The following is a 19,944-nucleotide window of genomic DNA, read 5'->3' as shown; positions in this document are numbered from 1 at the left end:
CTGCCTATTGATTTTTTCTCATAAAGATTTAACCATTCTTTATGAACATATTTTACTTTTGAGATTCTTCAATTATATGGTGCAAAGCCTTCACCCCAACTTGAATTTTGTCCTTAATCCCAATCCACCTAAGAAACCATTCTATCCAACAAAAATCATTACATATGAACAACACTGAGTTGCGTCCCAACATTTTGTTCCAAAATCCATATATCAATGGAGAGAAACATCCTTCCAAACATTTAGACTAGGAAACCCAAAAATCAAGCGATCTCCTTGCCAGGAAGTCAGCACAACTAAAATAAAAACAGAAAATGCTGGAAAAACTCAGGAGGTCTAACAGCATCAGTGGAGAAAGAATTCTGTTGAAGAGTCATGCGGACTTGAAACGTTAACTGTGCTCCTCTCCACAGATGCTGCTAGACCTGCTGAGTTTTTCCAGGTATTTTTGTTTATGTTTTGGATTTCCAGCATCCGCAGTTTTTTGCTTTTATATAAGAAACAGAGTTAACGTTTTGGGTCCGTATGACTCTTATTCAGAGGTTTGAAGAAGAGTCATATGGACTCAAAATGTTAACTCTGTTTCTCTCTCCACAGATTCTGTCAGACCTGCTGAGTTTTTCCAGTATTTTCCGTTTTTATTTCAGATTTCCAGCATTCACGGTATTTTGCTTTTACCTCAGCATGACTAAACAATCACATATGAATGTAAAGGTGCTTACATTTACATTGCTTTGCCAACCACCACCATCCCAACTCCAATTTGGGGGCGGGGCCCGCTCGCCGACAGGAAAATGATGCGGGATGACATCGGGAGGAACCCCCAATGTCATCCCGGTCCCTTTAAAATTTCAGGAAGGCGGGTGGACAGCGAAATCAGCTGTCCACCCGCCGACCTGTCAATGGCTAATTGAGGCCATTGACAGGGTAATTAAAGGCTCTGCCTGCCCAACCTTAAGGCTGGCGGGCAGGCCAGGAGCCCCAGCGGGCTTCTGATAATACATGAAACCTCATCCACTGGCGGGATGAGGTTTCATGTTCCTTTTTAAAAACTTTAATAAATGTAATGTGATATTTATTAACATGTCCTATCTCATGTGACATTGTCACATGAGGGGGACATGTTAATAATATTTTTATTTTTCTATTTTTTAACTTTTATACACTGTCACTAATCTCCCTGAGTCAGCACTTAGTCTCAAGGAGCAGTACGCTCTTTTGCGCACGTGCGCGAAAGAGCACACTTTGACAACTGGAGATTCCCCCCCCACCCCCCCCCCGGCACAGGAAGCGCATAGCGCTTTCTGTTGGGCAGGCCGCTGGGCGGGCCTTATTTGGCCTGCCCGCTCAAAATGGCGGCAGGCCCTGTTTCGGTGGCGGGGGTCGGCTGTCCGCCTGCCGCCGAGCCGGTGGGGCCCGCAAGCCCACCAAGGGCAAAATTCTGCCCTTAATGACATCTCATCAAGGGAAAATCTTTTCAAATGATTCCCTTCTATAATGACCTGTTTCTTTGAGCCTTCTTCCATTGTCTCCCCTATCCCTATAGTGTGCGAGAGCAAGCATGTCCAAAAGAATCAAGTTTCTGAATGTACTGTTAATGCAAAGCCACATACTTCCAATACAAAAGATCTTTTTGTCTAACTCCTTTGATAACACACTCAGGTCTCTTGGGAGGACTAGTCTCAACTCCTTAACCTGTCCTCAAGAGGACTATCAAGCCCTGAATAGCAAGGAATTTGGGAGAGTCTGTGTACTTTGCATCTCCACCTCCCATGATGAGGTATTTCGGATCCTAGGAACATAGAAACATAGGACTTAGGAGCAGGAGTAGGCCATTCAGCCCTTCGAGCCTGCTCCGCCATACAATAAGATCATGACTGATTTGGTTGTGGTCTCAACTCTACTTTCCTGCCTGCACCCCATAACCCTTGACTTCCTTGTCTATCAAAAATTTGTCTAACTCTGTCTTGAATAATTCAATGACCCAGCCTCCACTGGTTTCTGGAGAAAAGAATTCCACATATTAATGACCCTCTGAAAGAAAAAAATTCTCCTCATATCAGTCTTAAAATCGAAACCTCTTATTCTTAAACTGTGTCCCCTAGTTCCAGTCTCCTCCACAAGTAGAAACATCTTCCCGGTATCTACCATATCATGTCCCCTCAGGATCTTACGTTTCAATAAGGTCACCTTTCATTCTTCTAAACTCCAACCTGTTCAAGCTTTCTTCCTAAGATAAGCCTCATATCCCAGGCTCTAGAATAGGTTAGCTCTGCACAAATAGTTAACTGCTCCTGCCACCTCCTGCAGTCCAACAAATGGACTCTAGTGGTTCAAGAACACAACTCACCACCATCTTCCCAAGGGCAATGCTCACATCCCTTGAAAGAATAGAAAAAAACCTTCTCAACCCAGCTCAGCTCAGCTGAAAATCCTGGCTAATCCACCTTACTGATGTAGTTTCTGTGCCTTTGATCTCCCAGCCCCTTACCCACATATCTCCATTTTCTACCTACCTTGTTGGGTCAAATAATTGGACCCAATCAAATTCCATTATAAAAATTTGCATAATACAAAGCCCACCTTGTCCACCCCATTATAGTACTCTGAAAAAAAATCCCACAATAAACACACAAAAATATTACTCAATTTTTAAATTCCACATTGTTTATGAAATTCAGAATCCACTCCTGAACACTAATACAGAAAAATGCTTTTAAGGAGCGCTATATTGGAAGTAAATTGCCTGTACCTCTTGAGTAGAGATTTTATTTGTCAATTCAGCCACTTTGGAGGAGGAGTGTTCCAGTGCATGCTGTGTCAATATGTGTTCTACTTCTTGCTGATGAGCTGTTTTTAATGCTGCAACATGCTCAGCAACACCTTCTTGTGCTCTACAGTACAGAGAAAAACATTCAAATGCCTTATTTTATATGAACTATTAGCAAACAGTGACCATAAGCGAATACATATTAAATTCATTTAAAAAAAAATCCAGCAATGTATTTAAAACTAATTTCCTCATTATTTTTCACTGGATGTCAGTTTGGCCTTCATTGGTGCAGGCCCTCACTCCAGGGCTTGAGTACATACCCTGGATTGATACTTTAGTGAAGGTCCCACCTTAGGGTAGGATGTTAAATGTTAAATGCCATTCCAGTGGTTCAGGTGGACTTTAAAGAACCGACAGAACCATTTAAAAATAGTACATGTATTCATCCAACATCTTGACTATTACCTTTCAGTGATGCCTCAGCCAACTTCACCAAATACAAAGTAACTACTGCTAGAATCTTGCTTGTCATGTTTGTCTATGCAACAGTCACTGCACTTCAAAGTAACTCAAATGGGCAATAAATGTTGTCCTAGCCAACAATGTCCACATTGCATGGACGGATAAGAAAGAAAAAGCCATTTGAGGTATTTTTTAAAGGCTTGATAAGGTACTATGACCTAGAAATCAGGTGCACCTGAATAGTAAGTCCCGAGGTGCCCCGACATTGGGAACTGGGCCTACTTTACATTGAGGCAGTGAACTGCCAAGAGCAACAGATGGCTCACCCTGAAGCACAGTTGGGCTGCTACTTGCTTGTCAGTGGCTCTCAGGTAAGTGAGAAAAATCAAGTCAGCAGGTAGCCTTCAGGTGGGAGAAGGGCCAGTGGCATCATCTTGGCTCTTCCTAAAGTGCATGCCTTAGTACCACACCACATACTGCATTAACTCACTAAGTATAATTTCCTCAAATTGCAGTTTCAGGGAACCAAATTTAAAAATAGTTGAATCCTGTCTTTACCTCCTTGTTTCATTTTCAAATTGGGCTAATTTTGCTCTTTGCTGGTCTATTTCCAAAGAATATCTTTCTATGTTGTTCTTCAGCATGTCATTTTCTTTCAGAACCTCTGAGATGTGAATACCAGAAAAGTCATTTGGCTGGTAAACCTTTTCATCTAATGTTGCTGGAAAAGATTCTGTAGACTCACTGTCTTTTTTGGATTTCTTGGTTGATTTCAGCTGTGCATATTTGTCGGCCTGTGTTTTGTTATTAAGGAACACCCTCCTCTCTCTCTGTAGGTGCTCCAACGTCTTTGAAAGCTCTTGTATTTCTCGGTTTTTGGCAGCCAGTTCTAAATTGAGTTTCTCTATCTTGGTTTGCTGATATGTATGTTGCATATGCTGGTCAGCCACTCTCAGGGAGCTTTCTTCCTTTTCCATCAACTTTAATTCTGCCTGGTAGAGTTGATTTTTCAGCTTCTCAATGTCACTCCGGAGTCGATTTTCCTTGGACTTGTGGGCTTCTTTTAACTTGAGAATTTCCTCTTCCAGTATCTTCATTTCTGGATCAGTGTCATCTAATTTTTCTTTCCCATTAATTAGCTTGTCCACTAAAAGCTGTTCAAGCTCCAAGACTCTCTGTTCATACTGAATCTGGAAAATATACAAAATTATATTTTATTAAACTTTTTGTGGTAATAGGAGTAATAGACGAGCGGGATCTAATGTGTGATGTGAAATGGGCAGCAGGACTTGGATAGCCGAAGAGTTAGGTACATGAAAGGCTTTATGAAAGAATTTATTTTATGTTCAAGACTCCACTTCATGGGTAAATGTTCTGAAGAATCTGTTGAAACAAGAAATCTCTACAGAATATCACAAGGCAGCTCAAGTCACCAAGGCCACTTTGCAAAGATGTCATTATATAAGTTGCTCTGCGTAGATCTACCTTCTAATAACTACATTTATCTGTTAGACTTCATTATGCTTACTTTACTGCACAGGAAAGGACATTGACATTGACCCCTCTCTGCAGTGCTGGGCAGATGTAGGTTTGTATCCAGGGGATAATCATCCTGTGACTGATCTCAACAACTGTGTAACGTGAGGTCTCTTGCAACCTTCATATCGCCCTCTGCATTGTCTGTATCATTTCCTCTAATAACATCCATGTGCAAAGACTCTGCATCTAGAACTTCAATTTCTGGCGCAAAGTCAAGAAAAGCTTGTCCCATTCACGTTATCAACAGAAACTTTGGAGGGTGGAAGATGAAAAAAATTGGGGTAACTAAATCTGGAGGTGACAAAGAGATGAGAGTTTCAGCGACAAAGGCTTAGGTAGGTCTGGAGGCAAGCAAAGCTACAAGTAAGTAGTTGTGTTCAACAGGGTGTGGGGTCAGAAAAACAGCTTGGGTTGAACAAGACTGGTAAGAAACAGTCTAGTTAAGCCTAAGGCATTAGGCAAAGAAAGTGGGTCACACAAAAAAAATTAAAGGTACCATGTACTGAAATGAACAAACCATATACAACAAAAACAAATGAGAAGGAACACTAGTGGGCACCAAAGTTTATTTTAGAATTAAAAGTTGTTTAATGGTATCTTCAAAAGATATTGACTAAAGGCAGCAATGAACATTTCCAACATTTTATACTGGAACAGGATATCACAACCATATTAAAACAGAATATGCACAGTTCTTGCTTCCCATCTTTTAGTTCAAAAGATTAGAGAACATTCACTGTGGCATATTGACTATAGTTGACTTTCTAAATGCATGTTAGATAGTACCTTCAGCAGCATTTGTTGAGAGAGAAACTGAGTTAATGGCTACAGTTGGATAACTTTTCATCAGATCCTGAAACATCATCGACCTGGAACATTAATTGTGTTTCACTCTCCACAGATGCTGCTCGACCTGCTGAGTATTTTCAGCATTTTCTGATTTTATTTCCAGAATCCACAGTGTTTTTAAAAATTAGGTGGTATTTTGTTGGGGCTGGTTAGCTCAGTTGGCTAGATTGAACCACGCGTTCAGAGTAATACCAACACCATGGGTTCAATTCCCGTTATGTCTGAGGTAGACTTGGGACTTGCCTTCTCGCCCTGCCCCTGAAAGTGGAAGGCAATAGCAAACCACTACTGACAAAAATGGTTCAGGCTGAAGCATTAGCATGCAACGAGCCAAGGATCTACCTTTGGGCAGAGCACACATAAATGAATCAATGAAGTGTCTTATTACATTGCTTCAATGAATATATAAAAGCAAAATGTCTGTCTGTCCGTTCGTTGGCAAACTCCTCAAAGGACCTTGGGCCAATCTCATCCAAACTTGGCAGGGTGATATCTCGAACCAAGAGGCATATTGTAAGGGACTTGACATCTAATCAGCCCCAATGGAAGTTTTGGCCTTCTAGCAAGGGATCCTACGGCCCTGCCTACCATAACTCAGACATGTGTTAACCAAACTTAACAATACATTCCAAGAAAGAATGCGACAAATTTACATAATAAATCCCTGACTTTCTTTCATATTTCATTTGTTTTCTTTCTCATTTTATTTGTTGCATGTAAGTTACGTTCAGAGACACTACACATTATTACTTGGTAAAGGAAAGTGACAGGTGGAATGTATAACCAGGGAAGTTGAAGAGGCTAAAGCAAAAATACAAAAGGTTGACAGAAAGCAACAGGCAGCAATTAGAGAAAGGGAAGATGAGGAGGCTAGAGCTCGAAGCTGACAGACAGCAACAGAATGCAAGAACCACCAGCGCTGCAAGTAAGAGACCAACTCCTTAAGGAAGCTTTCATCAGTGACCCTCATCATAATTATGAATCAGACCCAGAATATGATATTGGCAGTAGATCTGAGATATGTGAATATTGTGGTGCAAGAAAGTGGAAAAAGTAACCACCTTCAACATGTTGAGCAAATGGTAAAGTTAGATTGCCACCCTTAAGTGAGCCATCTGACCCACTGAACGTTCTTATGGCAACAAAATCAAAACACTTCTTGAAAAAACTTCAGGAAATATAACAACCGAGTAGGATCACTAAGAAATCTCTTTGTTTGACTCAAGGGGCAAGAACTTCTAACCTGGTCTATGAAATATTTAATGTTGCAACAAACACTGAAAATGCAGAATCGGTGTGGAATGTTGTGGAAGCGCCGGGGTGAAGCCCAACTGCCAAGAGCTGCCGGCCAATTAAGGCCAGCAGCTCTTCTGTACTCAGCAGCATCACTGAGGAGGCAGTGGCTGCTGCTGGTACTACTGCCACTTGAGGCCTCAGATCGAGGAAGGCCACAGCACAGGTGAGTAATGGCAGGCGGGGTGTACTGAGGGAGAGAGAGTAAGGGGTGTCAGCAGCAAGGCCAGGCAGGTGACTTTTTAGCAGGCCCCTTGTCCTTCCTGATGCCGGGTCCTTTGATCAGGAATTGAGTGCCTTTGAATGAGGGATCCCACCCCCCAGGAGCCTTCCACAAGTTAATACCAGTTGCAGCGGGTTGGGGCCCTCAATTGGGTATAAATTACCCTTCATGTGTCTCAATTAGTGGAAAGACGGGAAGGCCGTCCACGGGGTTTCCCGTCATGAATTTAAACAGGGTGGAGGCAAGAGGTGGCAATTTCCCCGCACGCCACCTTCCCACCTATTAAATGCCCCCAAGCCAAAGTGGCCACAGGGCAGGGCACAAGGTTCCACCCAGTGACGCCAAAAATGTAAAGAGTGAAACTACAGATGTTACCTTTGACACTAATAATGAAATATTGAGAAAATAGGTGAAGATGTGGATTTTGATTCTGAGGATTTTGAGTGTGACACTGAGGATGTAGAGAATGATTAGTAGATATATAGTGAAAATTGTGTAACTAATTAAACTAGAGCCAAGCCAAGTAAAGCAAATCAAATGAACGTAAATTCATTGTGAAAAGAAGTATTTTTCTTCAAATAATGTTTTTGAGTATAATGATTGTGAGAATTTATGTTTGTTTCCTATTTGTGTGGTTAAAATTGTTAATTAAAATGAATGTGTGAAAGAAGGCAATTGAGTGAATTGTAGAATGAAACGTGTTGCCTATAAGAAATGTTTCAAATAAATTACTTAATGGAAATACTTTTGTGGTCTGATTTTCAGCTTTAACATCTATCTCATTCAGACCATATTGCCTGCAGTGCAACTACCTTAGCTTATGATTTCATAAAAACATTCTATTTTATTTTTAACTTTCATCCCTTTATTTCCTGGGCGTAGGATGGGTAGCTTAGCCTAGCTTGACTTATATAATCCACTGTGCAGCTCCTTTGAGAAAGACCTGGCTTTTACATAGTGCCTTTCATGTCCTTAGGACATCCTTAAGCAATTTTCAAGTAGTGGGTTATATTTGATGTGCTGTCACATTTGTTTTGCAAACAAACATAGCTGCCGATTGTGTCAAGATCTGATCAACAGGAAAGCAATAACTTGCCAAAATAAGATAATATCTTTGTAGGGCTGGTTGAGGAAGAAATGCTGGCCAGGTCACTGTGAGAACTCCCTGTACTAAGTTGAATAGTGCTGTGGAATCTTGTGTGTCCATCTGAACAGGCAATACCTTTAATGTCTCATGTAAAAGATTGGTATTGATTAAGTAACATACATTTAATTACAAAAGGAGTGTGTGTAATAGCATCTGGTTACATGCAATATACTTTTCTCCCATGTAAATAGAGATCCACTGTATCAGTGCTAACTGTGAACAAGCTTTGCTAATACAGCATACAAAAGGGCTTTGGTTTATAGAAGATAGGGACACAAAGGAGGAAAACCTTCAAAATCATTTTCTTCAGCAACATTGCTTTTTCATCTTTTCTGTTTAAACTTTTATTCACCAACTTCCAGAGAGACCCGAAAGCATCTGCGGTCAAATGAGTATCTTTATCACAACAGTACTTCCTTAAATAACAGAATTTCTAGTTATTTTTCTACCAAAGACTTCACACTCTGGAAAAATCTACATAAAGCTAGGCATGGGTTAAAAAAAGGCCAAGGAATATAAATGCAAATTTTGTCATGAGTCTTGCCTTGTGACCTGTTTATATCATGGCCAGAATCTTCGGGTTGGCGAGCGGGGCCTGTCAAACTGTCAAGGGCCTATTAAGGCCATTTAAAAACTAATTAATTAAAATAATTAACTGAGCTGCCGGTCCAACCTTAAGGTTAGCGGGCGGGCAGGCGAAGAGCCTAGGCAGCCTTCGCATTTATCATGAAACCTCATCCACGAGCGGGATGAGGGTTCATGAATGTTTTTAAAGTTTAAAAAATTTGTAAAATAAAATTCATTGACATGTCCCAGCTCATGTGACACTGTCACATGAGGGGGCGTCTTAACATTTTTATTTTATTTTATTTTTAAAAAATCACACTAATCTCCGAGGCAGCTCTGTGCCTCAGGGAAATTTCTGTGCTCTTTTGCGCATATGCTGCACTCCCACCCAAACCCCCCCCCCACCGACGGGGAGGGAAAATTCTCTCCCATAGAATATGGAAGTCTAATTGGGAACTATTTTCTCCCAAATTGAAAGGCCAGGTTTACATCTGATGGGCTCAATATTATTCAAGGAATAAACACTATTTCCTTCAAATTTGCCTGCTATAATTTCAGCATCTAACAGCGAAGAAAACGGCTTCCCAGATAGCAGTTTTGTTCCAATTCAAGCTTTGTACCAACATTATAACTGCTTCTTCCTTGAATCCAACTTTGTGCAGTGGCATGCTATGTTGAAAACATGTTTTATACCAAAAAAAGTTTTGAATCTACCGACTGGAAACCCCCAAATTATATTTTTTGAAAACAAGACCAAAGCCGCATTCCAATGAGTTGAACTTGCAGCAAAAAATGGCTACACAACTTCCATCACTACGTTACACATTCCAACAATACTGAGATGGAGTCCACCTGTCTGCAAAAACCCACCAACAACAATGACCTCAGGGGAATGTGAATGAACCGCATTCCCTATCCCATTTGCACAGCATCCAGACACTCATCTGGGTACTCAACTGGGTTGAGACAAATCATTAGACATAACCACTTGGAAAATGGGACCTTGGCTAAGAGAGGGATTCCCAGAGATGAACTAATAATTTTTTGGGATAAAGCATGCTTTCATACAGCATGCCAATGTACAAATTTGGGTGGAAGATTTCAATGTCCATCAACAAGAGTGGCTCAGTAGCAGCGCTACAGGCTGAGCTGGCCACATCCTAAGGACATAGCAACAGGTAGTGAGAGAATCAACAAGAGGGAGAAACATTCTTGATCTCATCCTCAACAACCTGTCTGCTGCACATGCATTTGTCCGTGTCAGTATCGGTAGGTGTGACCACCGCACAGTCCTTTTGGAGACAAAGTCCCATCTGCACATTAAGGATAACCTCCATCGTGTTGTGTGGCACTACCACCCTGCTAAATGGGATAGATTTCGAACAGATCTAGCAACTGAAGGCTGGGTGATCATGAGGTGTTGTGGGCCATCAGCAGCAGCAGAATTGTACTCGAGCACAATCTGTACCCTCATGGGCTTGGATATCCTCCAATCTACCAGTATCACTATGCCAGGGGATCAACACTTGTTCAATGAAAATTGCAGGAGGACATGCCAGGATCAGTACCAGGCATACTTAAAAATGAGGCGTCAGCTGGTAAAGCTACAACACAGGACATTTTTTTTTCTCTACTCATTCATGGGATGTGGGCATCGCTGGCTAAGCCAGCATTTATTGCCTATCCCTAATTGCCCTTGAGAAGCTGGTGGTGAGCTGCCTATTTGAACTGCTGCAGTCCATGTGGTGTAAGTACACTCTCAGTGCTGTTAGGGAGACAGTTCCTGGATTTTGACGCAGCGCCAGGGAAGGAACGGCGATATATTTACAAGTAGTGAGGGGCTTGGAGGAGAACTTCCAGGTGGCGGTGTTCCCATGAATCTGCTGCCCTTGTCCTTCTAGATGGTAGTGGTCGTGAGTTTGGAAGGTGCTGTCGATGGAAGTGTGGTGAGTTCCTGCGGTGCATATTGTAGATGGTACACACTGCTGCCAATGTGTTTTGGTGGTAGAGGGAGTGAATGTCTGTGTATGGAGTGCCAATCCTGCAGGCTGCTTTGTCCTGGATGACCTCAAGCTTCTTGAGGGTTGTTGGAGCTGCACTCATCCAAGCAAGTGGAGAATATTCCATCACATTCCTGACTTGTGCCTTGATGGGCAAGCTTTGGGGAGTCAGGAGGTGAGTTACTCGCCACAGGATTTCCAGGCTCTGTCCTGCTCTTGTAACCACAGTATTTATATGGCTTGTCCAGTTCAGTTTCTGGCCAATGGTAACCCCCAGGATGTCGATGGTGGGGGATTCAGTGATGGTAATGTCATTGAATGTCAAGAGGCGACGGTTAGATTCTCTCTTGTTGGAGATGGTCATTGCCGAGCACCTATGTGAGGCGAATATTACTTGCCACTTGTCAGCCCAAGCCTGGATATTGTCCGCGACTTGCTGCATTTGCACATGGACTGCTTCAGTATCTGAGGAGTCACAAATGGTGCTGAACATTGTGCAATCATCAGTGAACATCCCCACTTCTGACCTTATGACGGAAGGAAGGTCATTGATGAAGCAGCCGAAGATGGTTGGGCCGAGGACACTACCCTGAGAAACCTTTGCAGTGATGTCCTGGAGCTGAGATGTCTGACATCCAACAACCACAACCATCTCCGGTTGTGCTAGGTATGACTCCAACCAGCAGAGAGTTTTGCCCCTGATTCCCATTGACTTCAGTTTTGCTAGGGCTCCTTGATGCCACACTCGGTCAAATGCAGCTTTGATGTCAAGGGCAGTCACTAGGGAGTTCAGCTGTTTTGTCCATGTTTGAACCAAGGTTGTAATGAAGTCAGGAGTTGAGTGGCCCTGGCAGTATCTGAACTGGGTGTCAGTGAGTGCGATGCTCACTGGTTATTGCTAAGCACACATTGTTTGATAGCACTGTTGATGACCTCTTCTATTATTTTACCAATGATCGAGAGTAGACTGATGAGGCAGTAATTGGTCGGGTTGGACTTGTCCTACTTTTTGTGTACAGGACATATCTGGGTAATTTTCCACATGGCCGGGTAGATGCCAGTGTTGTAGCTGTACTGGAACAGCTTGGCAGAGGCGTGGCAGTTTCTGGAGCACAAGTCTTCAGTACTATTGCCGGAATATTGTCAGAGCCCGTAACATTTGCACTATCCAGTGCCTTCAGCTGTTACTTGATATGATGTGGAGTGAATCAAATTAGCTGCAGTCTGGCATCTGTGATGCTGGGGACCTCTGGAGGAGACTGGGGTGGATCATCCACTCAGAACTTCTGGCTGAAGATTGTAGAAATTGCCTTATCTTTTCCACTGACGTGCTGGGGTCCCCCATCATTGAAGATGGGGATATTTGTGGAGCCTCCTCCTAGAGTTGTTTAATTGTCCACCACCATTCACCTCTGCAGGACTGCAGAGCTTCGATCTGATCCTTTGGTTGTGGGATTGCTTAGCTCTATCTATCACTTGCTGCTTATGTTGTTTGGCACGCAAGTAATTCTGTGTTATAGCTACACAGTTTGACACCCCATTTTTAGGTATGCCCTCTTGCACTCTTCAATGAACCAGGGTTGATCCCCTGGATCGATGGTAATCGTAGAGTGTGGGATATGCCAGGCGATGAGGTTACAGATTGTGTTCGAGTACAATTCTGCTGCTGCTGATGGCCCACAGCGTCTCACGGGTGCCCAGTCTTTAGTTGCTAGATTTGTTCGAAATCTATCCCATTTAGCACGGTGGAAATGCCACACAACATGATGTAGAGTATCCTCAATGTAAGGCAGGACTTTGTGTCCACAATGACTGTGCGGTGGTCACTCCTACCAATACTGTCATGGACAGATGCATCTGCGGCAGGCAGGTTGGTGAGGATGAGGTGAAGTGGGTTCCCTTGCCACATGCCATAGACCCAGTCTAGCAGCTATGTCCTTTAGGACTCGACCAGCTCGGTCATTAGTCATGCTTCAAAGCCACTCTTGGTGATGAACATTGAAGACCTCCATCCAGAGTACATTCTGCGCCCATGCCACCCTCAGTGCTTCCTCCAAGTGATGTTCAACATTGAGGAGTACTTATTCATCAGCTGTGGGAGGGTGATGCATTGTAATGAGCAGGGGGTTTCTTTGCCCATGTTTGCCATGAGACGTCATGGGGTCTGGAGTCAATGTTAAGGACTCCCAGGGCAATTCCCTCCCGACTGTATACCACTGTGCCGCCACCTCTGCTGGATCTGTCCTTCCGGTGTCTGGGACAGTATCTGTAAGATATGATTCCCTGAGTTTGACTATGTCAGGCTGTTGTTTGACTAGTCTGTGAGACAGCTCTCCCAATTTTGGCACTAGCCCCCACAGGTTAGTAAGGAGGACTTTGCAGGGTCGACAGGTCGTTGTCGTTTCCAGTGTCCAGGTCGATGCTGGGTGGTCCGACTGGTTTCATTCCTTTTTTGAGACTTTGTAGCGGTTTAATGCCACTGAGTGGCTTACTAGGCCATTTCAGAGGGCATTTAAGAGTCAATCACATTGCTGTGGGTCTGGAGTCACATGTAGGCCAGACCAGGTAAGGATGACAGGTTTCCTTCCCTAAAGGACATTAGTGAACCAGATGGATTTTTATGACAATCAACAATGGTTTCATCATTTGGCCTCTATTACCAGATTTTTTTAAATATTGAATTCAAATTCCATTGGGTTCCCACAGCATTACCCTAGGTCTCTGAAATACTCGTCTAGCAACAATACAATTACGCCATCACCTAATCTTTTAATTCACCTCACAGCTTTTCTAAAATGTTTGCAATCAAACCTAGTGAACCTTCACTTTTAGCACAAAGAATAGCTTTGAATAATTATCAAATAATTGCCCTGCCATTTTGTCACATTTAACCAATTCTATCATCTCATCCACTCCTCCGCTGCCACACCCATCCTATTCCTTTCATTCCCCATGTCATCCCTACCCCTCCCATCAATCCCACTCCATAACTCAGAAACAATCTTTTCAGCCAGTATCTATGCTGTAGGGTTTCCCCTACCTTCCACTGTTTTTCCTCTCTATCAAACACCCCACCCCACCCACCATTGCTGTCGTCAACAGCCGTTGGGCAGCTGTACATGCATCACAGACTCCAGTCCTCTGCCTGCCTCCATGTGCGCCAGGCACTGTCCACCAAATAAACTCACCAACAGACTCACCCCTTAACAATCAGAATAGTGTGGACAGATAAAAGCCGAGTATTATTATGATAAATGGCAATAAAATGTAATTCCTAAAGAATGGTAGAAGTGCCTTAATAATTTACTTACGTTATATCTTGCAACGCCTGAGTCATCCTGCAGATGGCACAGGCTGTTGAGGGATGTCGTTACCATAGTGATGTCATCTTTGTGACATCAACCATATGTCATTATATTTAACATAAGTTGGTGGGAAAGCAAGATGTTCCAAGGAGAGTGAAATGTTTAAAAATATATGTTGCTTGTTGACTGGGCAGAGGCGAGAAAGGGTGGAGGACTAGGCAGGTCAAAGGTCACATTCTATGAAGAAGGTGCTACAAGTGTCTATTAGGGCTAAGTTAGCATACGTATTCATAGTGAGCAACCTATCATTAATCAAAGTGCTACGGGGGAAATAATTAAGTACGCATGTTCAAAGAAATGAAGAACGAACTAAGTGTCGTTAACTGGGAAACATTGCCGAAGGGTCCCAGAGTCGAGGGAAAATTGAGTGCTTTTAAAACTATAATTATGAAAATTCAAATTAAAGATTTAGTTAAGAAAAATAAACATACATCAAAAATCAGAGCAAAAAAAAGGAAAATAAGGAAATAAAATAGAAGCAAAGGAGTGTGCAAGAAAAATAGATGAGCATTTAAGGGAGTATAAAATCTTTCAAAAACTTTCTTCCAGCAATGTACATTAAAAAAAGTTATAATTGAAGTTGAATGCTGAAAGATATAAAAAAATTATACTAAAACCAAAGATATAATATTGCAGTTAAATTAAAAGAACATTTCCTGGCAGCATACAACAAAGATAGCACCAACCGAACATGCTGTTTTTGACAATAGCAATACAGTAAATATCCTAGCATATTGTGAGGGCAGGATGGCAGGCTTACAAACAAATTTCCTAAGCCAGATGCCATCTCCTAAAGCTCTGAAGGAAACTGGAAAGGAATATTTTGGGATACAAACCATCAGTGGGCATTGGTGAGGTTCTGCAAAGCTTGAGGCAAGGTAATCTGGTGCATATTTAAAAATGTACAGTAAATCCAATCAAGGGAGCTGCAGTACCATTAAAAGGCAAATAAGTGAAAAAAAATTGAATTAATGGTGGAGGATAGAAGCGTGGAGGATAGAAGTGCTTCTTTGTAATAATGCCTTCAACCAGAGCAGCCAACGTTATTTTAGAAAAGGAAGACCTTGTCTGACAACTTCCTTGACTGTTTTTCAGGACACTACTGTTCCCCCTACATGGCTTAGTTGAGCTTTCAGGCAGTTTTAACAAAGGTATACATGAAAAGTTACTATCAAACTGAAAGCTCCAGGAATCTAGGCTAGAAATTAAGACCAGATTAAATGTTAAAAAGAAGCTGAGAGCACCATGAGGAATAATGCCAGAATTATAATAGAGTGGAGGTATGGTGGCAGGGGCAGTGCTGCTGGAAGAAAAAGAGTTGAGTGGGGTCTTCTAAGCTACAATAACAACCTAAATATAGATTTTAAATGCAAACTTGTCAAATTTACTGATCTCCAGATTTTTGACATAGCAGCAAAGATGATCAAGTAAAACATTTGACAATGATTTAGATACACTATGCAATTCAGTGAAAAATAACATTTAAAATAAACTGCAAATAATTACACTTTGACCACAAAAATGTGCTTTGTAAGTAGGCAATAAATTAGATTAGATATTTTGAAATTCATTCACTGGATATGGGCTTCGCTGGCTGGGCCAGTATTTACTGCCCATCCCTAGTTGCTCTTGAGAAGGCGGTGGTGAGCTGCCTTCTTGAGCTGCTGCAGTCCATGTGGTGTAGGTACACCCACAGTGCTGTTAGGAAGGGAGTTCCAGGATTTTGACCCAGCGAGTGAAGGAACAACGATATATTTCCAAGTCAGGACGGAGTGACTTGGAGGGGAACTTCCAGGTGGTGGTGTTCCCAACTACCTGCTGCCCTTGTCCTTCTAGGTGGTAGTGGTCGTGGGTTTGGAAGGTGCTGTCTAAGGAGCCTTGGTGAATTCCTGAAGTGCATCTCGTAAATGGTACACACTGCTGCTACTGTGCGTCGATGCTGGAGGGAGTGAATGTTTGTGGCTGCGGTGCCAATCAAGCGGGCTGCTTTGTCCTGGATGGTATCAAGTTTCTTGACCATTGTGGGAGCTACACTCATGCAGGCAAGTGGGGAGTATTCCATCACACTCCTGATTTGTGCCTTGTAGATGGTGGGCAGGCTTTGGGGAGTCAGAAGGTGGATTACGCGTCATAGGATTCCTAGCCTCTGATGTGCTCTTGTAGCCACAGTATTTATATGGCTAGTCCAGTTTCTGGTCAATGGTAATCCCCAGGACGTTGATAGTGGGGATTCAGTGATGATAATGGTTAGATTCTCTCCTGCTGGAGATGGTCATTGCCTGGCACTTGTGTGGCATGAATGTTACTTGCCACTTGTCAGCGCTAGCCTGGACATTGTCCAGGTCTTGCTGCATTTGAACATGGACTGCTTCAGTATTTGAGGGGTCGCGAATGGTGCTGAACATTGTGCAATCATGAGCAAACATCCCCACTTCTGACCTTATGATGGAAGGAAGGTCATTGATGAAGCAGCTGAACATGGTTGGGCCTAAGACACTACTCGGAGAAACTCCTGCAGTGATGTCCTGGAGCTGAGATGATTGACCTCCAACAACCACAACCATCTTCCTTTGTGCTAGGTATGACTACAACCAATGGAGAGTTTTCCCCATTTCCCACTGAGTCTTCGAAATGGGCTTAGCTTAACTCGTCACTTTCAGTACCTGGACAATGTGGAGTAGAAATTGAAAATGTATATAAAATTATAGGAAGCTCAAAGTTGTGGTGGGCTTTGCAGTGCATTGGTCAGTAATACACTTGTGAGCGTCCTGTTTGATTTAAGTTGGCAGGGTAGGACAAACACTCAACAAAGAGCAAAAGGATTCCAATTATTCAAGGGTTGAACTGTGAGAAAAGTTTAGAAAAGCTGAAGCTCTACAGTTTAGAAAGAATTTTAAGTGGGGCATTGTTGGGATGCACAAAATATTAAAGGTGTAAATACAGGTAGGATAAAGCTGGTACATTAATTCAAATTAAGCTGGAAAAATAGTATGAGAAGATATTAATTTAAATATGAGAGAAAGAGTTTTAAAACAGTCTCAGGAAAAATGACTTTATTCAGAATCTTTAAATCTTTATTTAAATCTTAGGGACAAACTGCCAAGTGTAGTAGCAAAAGCAAAACCAATAGAGACATTCAAAATGTGGTTAAATACTATCATGGCAATGTTAGGGAGCAGAAGTGATGACTCAATGCCCCTTTCTTATCTTTCAACTGTCTTAGATTTTTGTGCAAATAGTTACATGAAATTAAAAGTTTAAAGAATCTATAAATCAACATGTGAAGAGGGCACTCAGTGGAGTGCATACCTCTGCCACACTGTGTTAGCTCAAAATTATTACAATTGTGCATCTCTTCCTCAAGGCTTTTCCCTGACTGGTTCGTGTCCTGTAACTACAAAGCTTAAAAATGAAATCTTTTTATTAAGAACTTCCACCTCCTGAGGAGGCTTCAGACCAACATCCAACAACCTGCTCTGAAAACTCTGCTCACATTTTAACAGCTGTGACAAATTCCAGCACAGCAGCGGTGACAATCCACAACATTCAAAACCAATTAACAACATTCTAAATAAAACAAACCACATGTTCTAAAAGAAAAAGTCAATTCGCCCAATCTCCCAATGTTAATAGATCCTTTAAAAAATTCCAAGATCAGGATCCAGTTCCACATCTTCGTCAAAAACTAATCAGCTCTTCTTGGGCAATACCCTATCTGTGTACCAAATTGCATTGAAATTGGTCCATTAGTCAGGGACAAGTAAACTCAGTGTAATGCTCTGGGGACCCAGGTTCAAATCCCATCATGGCAAATGATGAAATTTGAATTTGTTAAAAATCTGGAATCAAAAGTCCAATGATGACCATGAAACCATTGTTGATTGGCATAAAAACCCATCTGGTTCACTAATATTCTTTAGGAAATGTTACGCTCGCAGCTGATGTCAATGCTGAGCAAGCCAGATCTCAGATTGAAATCCACCTCGGCTGATTGTAATTTTTTTTTGTTTTGTAGTAACGAGGAGGGATAGCTACTGGACTCAAAAGCACAAAACTTCAGTAATAACTTTTAACATTTGAAGGTTTAAAAAATTTTTAATTAAAGAAAAGATAAAACTTAAACACATAAGATAAAAGATACACAGTTAGAAAAGATCTTACAAAATAACCCAAAAAATGTTTTCCCAAGGTACACAATAATACTATCATTTTGGCAACAGCCCTTATAGATTCTTAACTGTAAAATATGGGAAAAATGATCCAAATCAAGAAATTGCCTTTTACTGCAACCAGAAGTACAATCGACAACTTCCCAGCACCAAAACATGCTGATGTGATTTTCACAGGACAAATAATCTCCTGAGCCAGCACCTTCCGGTCAGCGAGCGGGGGCAGGGCCCGCTTGCCGACACGTAAAATGATGCGGGGTGACATTAGGTGTGTGTCACATGAGGGGACATGGCAGGAAAATTTTTTTCTAATCCTTATTCAACGTTTTAAGTTGGAGCCGATCTCCCTGAGGCAGCACTTTGTCTCAGGGAGATCTGTGCGTTCTTTTGTGTGCTTGCGCAAAAGAACGCACTCCCGGCTGAGGGAATCCCCCCATGTCCTCACAGGGCGTCCATAGCGCTTCCTGGTGCCTTAACTGGCCTGCCCACGTAAAATGGCGGTGCAGTGCCAATTGGAAGCCCGTCTGCTCGCGCCCGCTCCTGCACTTCCCCCCTGACGGGGGATGGGGGGGATTGTTGCACGAGTTGCTTTCTTCAATTAAAAATCTTTCACAGCCAAAAACAAAAGAGATGGCCTTCAGTGAGACATTCCCCACAGCAACTCACTCCAGTTGAAAATCTGTTCTTATAAATACCTTTTCTCCTTTTCATCTTCATTCTCCGCTGACTTCACAAATAACTTTAAACTTAAGTTCCCCAAATATTAAAACCTTTTATGTCCCTATGTTACCTCTATTTTGGATCAATAAAAATTTAAAATGTTTGCCCCTGTTTACTCACAAATCTATAAGATGCAAATGTTCCTATCTTTGAATCTCTTTGAAATGTAATAGCTACATGTCAATTTCAACATGTAACTCCAAACGTAAATTTCAAATCTATTCTTTTCATTTGTAAATTAAAACCCACCATAAGGCCTCATTACAAATGCAAAGAGATTACACTTTTACTCTTTCAGCCCTTAAACTCCACAGGCAATCTGACTCCAAAAACCTCTCCTTAGATTGACCCTAGACACACATAGACACAGTTTTCCTTACCTACATAGAATATATACATAAACACACACAAAAAATACACATATCATCACAGGAAGGAAATCTGTCGTCCTTACTTGGTTTGGCCTACATGTGACTCCAGACTCACAGCAATGTGGTTGACTCGTAAATGCCCTCTGAAATGGCCTAGCAAACCACTCAGTTGTATCAAATCACTAAAAAGTCTAAAAGGAATGAAACTGGATGGACCACCCGGCATCCGCAACTACAACAGCAAAATCAGCCCTGTCCACTCCTTACTAACATCTAGGGATAGTGCCAAAATTGGGAGAGCTGTCTCACAGACTAGTCAAGCAACAGTCTGACATAGTCATACTCACGGAACTATACCTTACAGATAATGTCCCAGACACCACCATCACCATCCCTGTGTATGTCTTGTCCCACCGGCAGGACAGACCCAGCAGAGGTGGTGGCACAGTGGTGTATAGTCGGCAGG

At 42.2% G+C, this 19,944-nt stretch overlaps 1 protein-coding gene across 7 annotated transcripts in view; it reads right to left on the bottom strand.

Annotated features, from left to right (window-relative positions):
- Positions 1 to 19,944, bottom strand: part of cep162 (centrosomal protein 162) — a 148,658-nt gene that overhangs the window by 18,580 nt on the left and 110,134 nt on the right. For all 7 annotated transcript variants that reach the window (XM_078542482.1, XM_078542478.1, XM_078542480.1 and 4 more), the window contains 2 exons: positions 3,794 to 4,425; positions 2,753 to 2,894 (listed from right to left, as the gene is read on the bottom strand). In XM_078542482.1, coding sequence (XP_078398608.1) covers positions 2,753 to 2,894; positions 3,794 to 4,425 — 774 coding nt within the window. The remainder of the gene's footprint in view (positions 1 to 2,752; positions 2,895 to 3,793; positions 4,426 to 19,944) is intronic.

Source organism: Cetorhinus maximus, chromosome 5 (assembly GCF_964194155.1).
Source record: "Cetorhinus maximus chromosome 5, sCetMax3.hap1.1, whole genome shotgun sequence".
In the NCBI taxonomy this organism is placed as follows: domain Eukaryota; kingdom Metazoa; phylum Chordata; class Chondrichthyes; order Lamniformes; family Cetorhinidae; genus Cetorhinus; species Cetorhinus maximus.
The sequence above is the reverse complement of the archived record's forward strand: the minus strand, read 5'-3'. Positions and strand labels throughout refer to the sequence as shown.